This window comes from Rhinolophus sinicus, linkage group LG02 (genome assembly GCF_036562045.2).
Source record: "Rhinolophus sinicus isolate RSC01 linkage group LG02, ASM3656204v1, whole genome shotgun sequence".
NCBI lineage: Eukaryota > Metazoa > Chordata > Mammalia > Chiroptera > Rhinolophidae > Rhinolophus > Rhinolophus sinicus.
In genome coordinates, this window is record NC_133752.1 from 188007565 (window position 1) to 188019621 (window position 12057).

At 46.7% G+C, this 12057-nt stretch overlaps 1 protein-coding gene across 1 annotated transcript in view; it reads right to left on the reverse strand.

The window, feature by feature from the left end:
* Positions 1-12057, reverse strand: part of SYN3 (synapsin III) — a 407670-nt gene that overhangs the window by 74270 nt on the left and 321343 nt on the right. The window contains exon 6 of the mRNA XM_019728421.2: positions 8111-8173. Within this exon, the coding sequence (XP_019583980.2) occupies positions 8111-8173 (63 nt within the window). The remainder of the gene's footprint in view (positions 1-8110; positions 8174-12057) is intronic.

Here is a 12057-nt window from a genome sequence, read left to right on the forward strand (position 1 = left end):
CAAATGTGGAAAAGAAACGGCAAAATTGTCCTTCTCCAGAGTATTTGAGATCTTGCTTTCTGGCGTTGTCATCAAGTTGGCTCAAATAAAATCTTATGCAAATCCTCTAAAGGTTTGGACATTTCTTACATCGACAGTACAGCTAGTACACACACACACACACACACACACACACACACACACACACACACACACAATTCCCACTGAATTAATGAATACTGAACTGTGCTCCTAGGGGTAAGACAGAGTTAGTTTCCTTTAAGCCTCTCTAGTCACAACAGTTTCATCAACTGAGCAACACATAACCTTATTTTAGGCATGTTTCTGTTTAAAGACACCTCACTTAATATCTTTTGTTGCTTCATTAACCCTGAATTCATAGCCAACAGCTCTATATAACTCAGGCCTGAACGAAGCTGATCAAACACTCATTTTCTCCATAAGGCACCTCACAGCCTCCTTGCACTTAGAAACACTAGACAGCACTTCAGCACTGCTCTCGGGGGGCATTTTATCCAATGAAATCACCACCAAAAAGAATGTGGAGGTGTGGCACTATATAGACTGAGCAGAGGGCACTTGTTCACAGTGCGGGAGCTGAGACAGAAGGCAGAACATTCCTTGCCTGACCTCAGTTAGAACCATGGCAGGTTGGACAACTGGAATTATTTGCTGCTCTGTGAATGTGTAAATATGGAATCCATGAGGAATGAGGATGGACAGCGTAGACTGTGCATGTAGAGACCACAACCTCCTGCTGGAGTCTCTGAGAAGGGAGCACAGCGCTCACAATCTTCATGAAGGTGTAAAGGACTGATAGGTCCCCTCCAAAGGGCCCATTTTGCTCAAGAAAAGCAGAGAATAAATGAGGCCGGTGGTCACCTAAAGGGAGTGGCAGGGTAGGCGGGAGGTGAGAGAGAGGGCGGTAGAGTGGGTGTAGGTTCCCTCCTGCCCTGGAATCCCTTGCAGGCCGGGGCCTCTCCCCTGCTTTCACTTGACTTGGTTTCTGCTGAGCGTTAAACACAGAGTGACTCTCCTCTGACGGGCTCCCAGATGCTGGCGAACCTTTTCATTTCTTAACTGTTCCCCTGGGCTCCATCCCTCCATTTGCTCATTTTCTAATCCTCCCTCTCCATTACCATGTTATTAGGCCACCTACTCCCACTTAAAAAAAGTGACAGTGCCGGGAAAGCTCATTGAATGAGTCAGCCTAAGAGAAGAGACCAGAGTCCAGGTCACTTGGAGCTGATGACAGCAGCAGCTCTGGCCACACAGGAGTGTGCATGATGCCTGGCTGGCAGAAACATCGTGTTTAGGAGCTGCCACTTCGAAACCCCAGAACAGACAGGCTGTCTGCAGGGGTGACTCAACCCTGTCATGCTACTCCAGGCTCTCTTTAGGACAACAAACCCTATGCATGCAGGGGGAAGTGTTAGGATACCTGTGACCGTGGCAATGGCCTTCACCTCTCTGAGCTTCCGCCCTGGAGCCAGATTGCCTGGGGCTGTATCCCAATTCCACCACTTACTCCCTGTGCCTCAGTTTCCTCATGGGGATACCAATAGTATCTTCCTCAGAGGGTGGAAATGAGCATTGCACTCAATGATTGAATAGATAAAAAGCACTTAGAACAATGACTGCACTGAGAAAACTCCATAGAGCTTTAGCTTTTACTATTTTGTGGTTCTTACCACTACTACAGCTTTTATCTCTAAAGAATGGGATGGGGCTGAATAATCTCAAAGGTCTCTCTTTTCCTTCCTGTTCTGTTATTGGAGATGCCGCCCTGCTGTGAGGCTTTGGGCAAGACCGTTCTTCTCTCTGCAGCCTCAGGTTGTTTTCTTCTAAGTGAGGTGCTGGGACTCAGACCCTAAAAGTCTGAATCTCTGAAGTAGGGTAAAGCGACACCTGGGCGTGGGGGTGGGGTGGGTTCGGTTTTTTATCTCTGCCTCTCCTGGGGATCCTGCTGTGATAAGCCGTGAAGTCATCAGAATAAGTTTATATTTGTAGTGGGTTTTCAAAGTTCCCATTCACTGAACAGTTACCAGACATGCTCCTAAGCCTTGACTGATTTATTCTATCATCATTACAACCCCAATAGGGAGATTTTTGTCTCCAAATTAGAGGTGGGGAAACTGAGGCACAGAGAGATTTTTTTTTTTTTTTTAAGCAACTTACCTAAGGCCACACAACCTATAAATGGTAAATCTGATTCAAACCAGAAACCCTGACTCCAGCTTCTACAAACCTTATCCTGACACTGTCGTGGCAGTTGGCCTTAAACTTGGCTTCTAATTCTAATGATGGTAACGTGATTTCACACCATTGCTTTCAATAGACCGTTCTTAATATTGAGAAAAACCACAGATTCTCATCAGTTAAGATAATATGGGAGTCATCTCGCTGATGTTTTAACCATTGGGAGGGTCCACAGGCCCCTGTGAAAAGCTGAGAAAAGTTATGGACCCTCTTCTCACCCCCCACCCCCAAATGTTCACACCATATCCACACATCAGTGTTTACTCAGATTTGTCTCAACTTCAGGGCGTTCCAACATCTCAGGCTAAGACTCTCACACAATGCTGAAATTCCCCCGAAACTCTCCATCATGTATTCATCTTTGCTCCAGCTCTGCAATGACGAGAACCTCCTACCTGAAGAGGCTGTCCACTCCATCAACGTTCACCTCTGATGGCTACGCAGTTGCAACACAACTGACATCCGTTTCGCTCTAACTTTGCTCCCAGCTTTGCCTGCTCGAGTGGTGTAGACTAGTCCCATCTTCCCTCTCATAACAATTCTCCATGTTCCTGAGGTGCTGGCCACACCCTCTCCAGCCCTTCCGGGCTCCATGCCTCTTCCCTTCTTTGCAGTTCAGTTTTCCCTGGACACATTCATTCGTCAACGGCTCTCTCAGACACCCATTGCTAATGTACAGCCTGGATCCCAATACAATCTTCTGCCCTTGGACTGACCAGTGCACGCTCTGGATATCAGACCTCCGTGAACATATCCTGAGAGTGGATAGCATGTTTCAAACCTTAGTTTACTTCAAAATATAACACATATATGAAGAATTGCACAGTGCACAAACGACAGTTCAATCAGCCATCGCAAAGCCACCATCCACATAACCACCACCCAAGCCAAGAACTAGAACTTCTCCCACCCTCGTCCCAATGCACACTCTGTCCACCCCCACAAAGGTAACGTCTACTCTTTTATGGGAACAATTTTCTTGCTTTTAACAAAGCTTTATCGTAGAAATGTGCAGCCCATGTAACACTATAGTTTAGTGTCCCTGGGTTTTGGATTTTGTATAAATGGAGTCATACAAATAGGAATGCTTTTGTCTTTGACTTACTTCACTCAATGGTGCGTTTGTAAGATTCACACACGTTGTTGTATATAGTTGTAGTTCATACGTCTTCATCGTGGGAAATTTTCCATTTGTCTGAATATACTGTAATTTACTTATCTAGTCTAGTATTTGGACACATGTGCTATGTCTGGGTTTTGGCAATTATGAACAAGCTGCTATAAACATTGGGGTACACGTGCACACATTTACGCTGGGCACCCCCAAAAGAAGAACTGTGTGACTTCAGCTCAGTGAAATATCAAGCTGAACTCTGAACCAGTTGTATCAATTCATACTTTCACTCACTGCGTGTGTGTGTGTGTGTGTGTGAGTTCCAACTCTTTCATGTCACCGCCAACACTTAGTATTATTAATCTTTTTCATTTTCACTACTCTGGTGGTTCCATAGTGGCATCTCGTTGTGGTTTTAACTGACACTTCCCTAATGACTAATGAGGTTGAAGCCCATTTTCATCTATTTATTGGGTATTTGTAGATTAAAGGTTTTGGCAACTCCTTAGTCGTCTGACTCACATTGAACTTGTAGCCAAATGAAATAAAGTCTCTGACAGATGCGGCTGCTTACTCATATCTCCCTTATGGACTCCAGTTGGGTTTTGGGTCCCCAGAGTAGGTTCAAACATTCTTAATGATAATGACAGCTAGTATTTATGGAGTGTCCCGTGTCCCAGGCACTGAGCTGTGTGCTCGATATGCCTAGTCTCTTAATCCTCACGAAGAATGTATGAGGTTGCTACTATTATCTTCATTTGACACAAGAAGAAACTAAGGTGGGGAGGTGAAGTCATTTACCTAAGGCCTCACAACAGGTGGTGTAACCTAGATTCAAATCAATACCTTTAGCCACTATACCATAATGCCTCCCAGTGGAAACATTTGACTCCATTAAGAATAACTTTAAAAATGGTGGAAAACTGAATAGTAAAACGGACATGTCACTGTCAAATAGAGAAGCACAGTTGCAAAGTACCACAAAGGATTAGTACGCTTCACATACAAAGAGTTTTTACAAATGAATAAAAGCACAAGCACCGCAATAGAAAGATGATCAGAGGTTTCTGAGGTCAGGTAGGTCTGGGAAATCCTGCAGACTTCTCCCTGTTCTTCTACCCTCCAATGGACATGGACAAAATGCATGACTCTGAGAATGGCTGCAATAGAACTGACTTTAACACAGAGACTTCCCAATCTATTTGACCAAAGTAACCCTTCACATCCTGAATAATTATAATTCTTTGGAACAGACATACTGAACTCTGTCATAACCACTGTTTCCTCTGGTTGACAGTCTGGCAAAACTTCCGACAGAGGAACAAGGAAAGGAAATTAGTTTTGTCCAGGGTTTCTCAACCTTGACACGGCTGGCATCGTGGGTTGTATCATTCTTTGGTGGGGGGTGGGGGGCTGTCTTAGGGACTGTAGGGTGTCCAGTAGCATCCGTGGCCTCCACTGGTAGATGCCAGGTGCCAGCAAAACGTCCCTCACCCCCAGCTGCGACAACCCAAATTGCCTGTCGACATGGCCAAGTGCCTCCTGGGGGGCAGAATCCATCTTCCCCTCATAAGAACCACTGGTCCACTTTGAGTGATTTCTAAGGAACTCATGGAGGTCCCCCACGATTACTCTGACCCCAGTGCTCCCCAAACTGCATAGTAGTTCACTATACTTTGATTTCTGTGCCTTGTGACATCTACTGTTCTTGTTTTAACAACATAACATCCATCTCTTATCTGTAAGTGTTTCTTGTTTGTTAGAATTCCTTACATTTCCAGACACACCAAACCACCTACAGTTTCCTGAATGTGGGAGTTTTTTCCATCTTTCCATCCCCTAGGTGGACTTAAGCTCCTTCCTTCAACTTACATTAAAATCCCCATACTCCCTGCACTGCCTTAGATCAGGCCTCCAACATACATTATACTTATTTATTTATGTGACCGTCTCCCCAATTCCTTGAGAGCAGGGACTGGGTCCTATTCATCTTCTGATTCTCAGCACAGAGCGGGCACCAATCAATATACATGAACAAAGGAGCAAAATATAATTGAGGATGGGTCAGCGCTTTCATCCACAGGGTCCTAGGCGGATTTCTAGTAACACCGAGCTCACTGACAACCTCTTCGCCAGTTTTCTCCTAGAAATATTTTCCCTGCTGGTCTCCAGGCAGACAATTACTTCTTGAGACAAAGTAGAAGTACCAGGGAAGGTACCAATTTGTTTTTCTCCTTCTCAGCCATGAATATGACATCATCTGCTCAGCCGGCATGTCCAGACAGTTTCTGATCGTTTCTCATTCCAAACAGAAGGAGAAAAGTCCGTTTCCCTTGATCTCAGCATTTTTGCTAACCTCAGTTTATTCTGGTTGGTGACATTTTCTATCCTGGGAGATGTGTTCTCCTTTCTATGTTTGGGGAGTCCCTTTTGGGCCTGAGTTTTTCAGAAGCACCCCCCACCCCCACCCCGCTCCTCAGCATTGTGGCAGTCTCTTTAAGTATTGCCTTCTTTTTTATTTCCTGTCTGGGATTATTTTAAGTTTTAGAAACATAATTTAATTCTTGGGAACCCTCTAACTTTACCAGAGTTATCCAACTGGGTGGTAGTGGGTGGAAAGAAAAGGGACAAGTTTGACAAACATTAGTAAAGGGCAAGTGACCCGATTTGATGACCAATTATTTGGATGTGGAGGAGGCGAGGCGATGACTCGCAGATTCTGTTGGAAACAGTGGAGGGACGTGGTTCTGGTCGCAGAGATGGTCACAGAAGAGGAGGAAGATGAAGATGAGAAGAAGGAGCAGGCTGCCTGGGACGACCCTGGGCAGGGTCTGAGGTTTTCATGGGAGACGAGGTCGAGGTGTCGAGGAGGTAACTGGATATAAGAGCCTGATGTTCTGGAAAGGAAATGTGATTTGGGGCTGTCGGTGTGCATGGCCGCTGAAGACCAAGGAGTAGCCGAGCGCTCTGATGGGGTGTGCTGATGAAATAGACAGTGAAAAATGGAGTGGGAAGAACGGTCCTTGAAGGAAACTGAAGGAGTGGTCAGAGAGAGGGGAGGAGGGCGAAGGGGGGGGCAGGAATTGGGGGTCACTGGAGAAAGGGTTTCGGGACAGAAGGGGTGGCCAGCAGATTTATGATATAGAGAGGGCGATTCAGGTATGGGCTGAAAAGTGCCTGCTGGATTAGCAGTCATTGGGGGACCCCAGGGATGGCAGCCTCAGCAGAGGGAGGGGCTGGAGGAGAGGCCGTGGGGAACAGACACAGGGTCATAAAGGAGGATTCACTCATGCATCCACTCACCCACAAACTGCGGGGCTGTTGTGGGGTACAGCAATGGGCAAACTGGCAAAAGTCCCTGCCCTCACGATATGTACTTTTTAGGGAGACGTAGCATGAGGGACGATTCATTTTAAAGATGATTTTTAGAATTATCATCATTCTACCGATGAAGGGGTCAAGAGAAGTCAGGTGGCTACTTGCTCAAGTTCATATCAACGTCAGAGCTGGGGTCATGCCCTGACCTGCCTGGCCCTTTCCATTCTTTGCTGCCTGAAGGGGACGGAGTTTAGATGGGAGGAGATGATACAGAAGGCACAGCTGGGTGGGGAAGAACAAAGCTGCAAGGGCCTGGGCTGGGCCTTCTCAGAACAAGGTTTCTCCTGGTTCCTGCTATCCTTTACCCAGGACCCCCTGTGTTGGGCTTCGTGCTTGGGGTCAGGTCCCTCCCATGCAGTCACTGAGATCCACATGTTCGCACATAGTTCTATTGGAGCCAGAAGTTTGAGAGGTGGCCTGTGGCAGCTCCGCCTCCCATCCCCCTTACTTAGGAGTAAATGTCCATTTCCTGTGGAGACCCTGATCCATATGGTTTGAGTGGGGCTGAATACATCTCCGTATCAGCTTACTAGAGGAAAGGCTAATCAATGTCCCTCCATGAGCTCAGATATAAAGATGCTGGAAAGAAGCTGGGCCTCGCTTCCTCTGGAATGGTGAGCTTAGGGACCAGGGTGGGCCACCCACAGCCATGTTGACTATCTGAAGAAAACACCAAGTACAGACGAACAGAGTCCAAAGACAGAGGAGACTGAGCTCTGACGATGTCATTTGCACTCCTGGGTCCAGCTCTGTCTTGACCTATCAAGGACTACTCCAGACTTTCCGATGGCTCGAACCAATGAATTATCTTTGGCCCCCAAATCTGAGTTGAGTTTCTACGTTTGCGACAAAAAGAATCTGACCAATACAGTTTGCCATAAGATGTCAGCTGTGACTGTGTAAAACATATGAATTTACTTTTGCAGCAGCTAACTAACTCCAGGGATTTCCTCCAAGGAGCCATATGAATCTGCCACTTTCTAGATATTCACTGCAGGTGAGAAAGGCGCAAGACCTGAGCTTACAGCGTAGCCACGGAGATGACAGGAACAGCAGAATCACCATGTACAAAATGCTTTACGTTCATTTCCCCGAAGCCACAATCATAGGAAACAATTAGCTGGTAATTCCAGGTAGGTTTCTGCAAGTGTGGACTGAGCTGGAGAGAGGTTCCACGCTACAGGAGTTTGGAAGGAGGTGGGCTGAGAAGGGGAGGGGCTGACTGCGTTCTGGGCTCTTCTAACACGGTTCTGGGCAGATGGGCTAAGGTGGGGACGGTGGGGGACAGAGAGAGAGGCACAGGGAGTCTGGGGAAGCTGTGTGGGTACTAATGTGAGCGATAAGAGCGGCTTCTCCTACCTTTCCCATTCCAGCGTGGGCATGTCCCAGCTTGACCACCACAGGGAAGTGAGGGGCTGCGAGCTGAAAAAGACAAGAGGAAATGCCTCATTATTATCTCAGAGCATCTCCGCCACGGCTCTGGGCCCTGCCTGCTCTGTAGAAAGATCCAGTCGTCTGACATTGCTAGGAATCCCCACAAGAATACGTGGACAGATGGGCATCTTGCCGTGTGGCTCAAACACCCCAAACGCCAGTGCTTCTGGCTTGCAAAGGGAGTTCCAGCTCTTCAAACCAGTCTGCCCATGGCATCCACCAATCTGGAGAAACGGCAGAGGGGAGCAAACGGATGGGTTTCAAATCCTCTGACAAGCATGGATCTGTGCCTCAGTTTCTTCATCTGTAAAATGGGGATGATGGGTATCCACCCCACAGGCTTGCTGTGAGGAGTAAATGAGTGATTGAGTGTGAAGACCTTACATTTTTAGTGTTCAATGAATGACAGCTTTGTTATTCTTCTGCCTTATGTTATTTCCCCCATGACCTTTGAATATTTGGAAACTGTCATTCCCTCCCCCAAGCCCTCTCCAGGTCACCCAGTGAGGTTTCTTAATAATAGGGGCTCTGCCCACCAGGGCACAAACATTTATTGGCTGCACAGCGTGAGGCCATGTCCTGAATGAGTACCCTGTGTGATCTCCCTTAGGGAGTTACACTTACGAGGGCAGCAGCTGGCCTGGTTGGTTCCCCGTTGCACCCCCAGCCCCAAGAATACTGCCTGACCCAGGGGAGGCACTTACACAGAATCTGTGCTTTAATCAGTGCTCTGGGCAAGACCTACAAGGCATGTGCGCTTTCTCGGTTGACACACAGGAGAGTAGGGCTCAAAAGATCAGGTGCTTGCCCACGCCCAGGCCCATGGTCGCTCAGCTGGAAAGCGAGGGAACCAGGCTCACGCAGACCTAGGCTCTGCACGTCCTCCTTCACGCTGTTCATATGCTGTCGGAGACAAGCTTACTTGTGTCTAGAGGTATATTTGGAGTTGCTCGAGGCAGAGCTTATCCCTTCCAGTGACTTAGTCATAACGTGTCGCCCCCTGCCTGGGCAGCCTCAGCCAGGGGAAATCATGTTCCATGCACTATGCTGCACAGTTGTCTGTTCTGGCACCTGTCATTCTGTCCTAGTGCTGTCTGTTCTGACCCTCTGGGAGCCTTGAGAGGAGGAAGCCAGCTCTTCCCTCTCGGTGCCCAGTTCCTACTCTGCTATGGAGGAGCTGCTGTAGCGGCCACAGAAGGGTCGGCAGTGGGTCACAAAGCCATTCGATAGACCTCATCTCATTTACCCCCACATTGAGGCAAGTGGGGAAGGTATTCTTTTTTTAAGTAAATATATTGGGGTGAGATTGGTTAATAAGACTATGTAAGTTTCAAGGGTACAATACTCTACCATGACATTTGTATATTGCATTGTGTGCTCATCACCCAAAGTTTAGTGTCCTAGAGAAGGTATTTTATTACCATTTCACAGAGAGGACAACTGAGACTCAAGGCAGCTGCTGGGAGGGGGTGAACGCGGGTTTGTCAGATTCTAAGCTTGATGTGAATGGTTTCTGACCAAGGCTAGCATCGTGGCTTCCTGCAGTAGATGCTGAGTAACACAATTTCCCCCTTATTAGGCTAGAGGCATATCCTGGTGTGTAGAGTGAACAAATGCATCTTTAAAAAAAGTCAGTGGTTTTGATTCCAGAGGCAATATGTACACACTATAAACAGTTTGGAAAATATAATAAAGTGTTAATATTATTATGTATAAAGAAGACAATACAAATCACCCTCAGACTTTTAACTATTTTGGTGTATTTTCTGATGGTCTTTTTTTTTTTGGGGGGGGGGCCTGCATTTTAAGGCGGGGCTTGAGGTGAGAGGAAATAGGCGTGCTTTCTCTTCCCCTCCACCCCTCCCAGCCCGTTCATTTCGCCACACACTGATACGTATTGGAAAGAACATGCGTGTTGCAGTTAAACTTTCTCTCTGTTTAATCTTGGGCTAGATAACTAACCTCTCTGAACCTTAGCTCTCTAATCTGCAAAATGGAGAAAATAGTGCCCACCTCACAGGATTGTTGGGGGAAGGAGAAATGAAATAAGGAGGGTAAAGCTGCTTAGCACCAAGTGGAGTTTCAGACTCAAAGTGGTGAGTAGAGTTGAGAGGAGAAAGGAACTGATTCTAACCTTGTGGGGCAAGAGGGAGGTAAAGAAAGTCTGGATGATGGAGGAAGGAGAGCAGAGGCCCCAGCTTGGCATACCAGGGAGAATGGGAGGGAAGGTAATGAAATCCAACAAAGGAAAATCAGGGAGCTACACCGGAGGGAGTAATCAGAGGTGATTAAAGGCTGGCAGTTTGAATCTGAAGGAACCTGAGCAATAATCTTGCCAAGCCTCCATGTTACCATGTTATGATAGGTAGACTTTCTAGGAATACTGCCCAGGATGTCCCAACCCAGTCTCTGGAGGCTGTGAATGGGCTGAGATCATCATACAATGTCACACAAGAATTGTTCTATGTTATCTGGTACAGGGGACCTTAAAATAGGGAGATTATCTGGGACGGCCTAATCACATCATAGGAACCTGTGGCGGAAGAGAAGGCAGAGAGATTCAAAGCATGAGAGTCAACCCTTCATTCCTGCTTTGAGATGGAGGTAGCCACGTGAGAAGGAATGGGGGCAGCCTCCAGAAACTGAAGACAGACAGCCCCTGGCTGACAGCCAGCAAAGGAAATGCAGACCCCAGACCGCCAGCTACAAAGCACTGAATTCTGCCAATAACAAGAATGAGCGTGGAAGAAACTCTTGAGCTTCCGAGGAGAACGCAGCGTGCTGGCACCTCCATTTTGGCTTCATGAGACACTAAGCAGAAAACCTTGCATGCCATCCTGGACTTGTGGTCTATAGAACTGTGATATAATAAAGGGGTGTTCTTGTAAGCTGCTAAATTTGTTAGAGCAGCCATAGGAAACTAATACATGTGTCCTCCTGGAGACGGAAGCCCAAAGAGCACAGTGATTGTTTTCAGACCACGCCATAGCAGCACCAGAAGTCACGCTCACGTGTTTTGACTCTCAGTCAGGCACTCTCTCTACTAAGGCACGCTTCCCTGGGGACCATACGCATATTGCGGGTGCAATCAATACTTCCCCTTAATCATAATGACCCATACAACAATATCAAATCAAATTAATTCAGTGGGTGCCAATGGAGTGAGAATTATGTGTTGGTCTCTATGTTTTGTGCCGTGTAGGACACATAGAAAATTGACGCAAGATTTCTTGTCTTGGAGAGATGGGCTATACAATGAAAGAGCAGAAACAAGGCAGCTCGGCAGCTAAATCTGGGGTGGGTGGAGTCATGAGCAAGACGCCATAGCAAAGGATGGCTGAGAAGGATTCTGAAGGATGCGTGGGTTGTGGGTGGGTGTGGGGCGGGCTCAGCATTCCTCAAGGCATAAATCGTGCAGAGTACAGAGGCCTTCCCACGGTGGGTGTTTAGATTCTTCACGAGCGCTAATAACAAAGACACATAGGAAGGAAAGATTTGGTTTCGGATATTAATGTGAGTTTATCTGCAGTAAAGCTGTTTTGGACACGATGACTAAATAGAATTATATATTTGCACTGAGTGTCCTTCCCCAGGATTCTTCAATAAAATTGAAGGAATGCATATATTAATTGTCAGAAAGAGTGGGAGTAGAAATTGTGTCTGGATTTTGTAGGACACAGAAAGTCAAGCTAGAAAAATCTGAGAATTTACAGTAAGATAGTTCAAAGAAAGTATTTTGAAAAGTTGTTTAAAGCAATGAATTTGCCTGACACTAGGGGGAAAATTTCCATTGGCTTTTTCTTTCTTTTTTCTTTTTTGACTTGTTGAGAAGAGCATTCTTTTTAGAACCCACCAGCAAGGCTCTGGGCTGG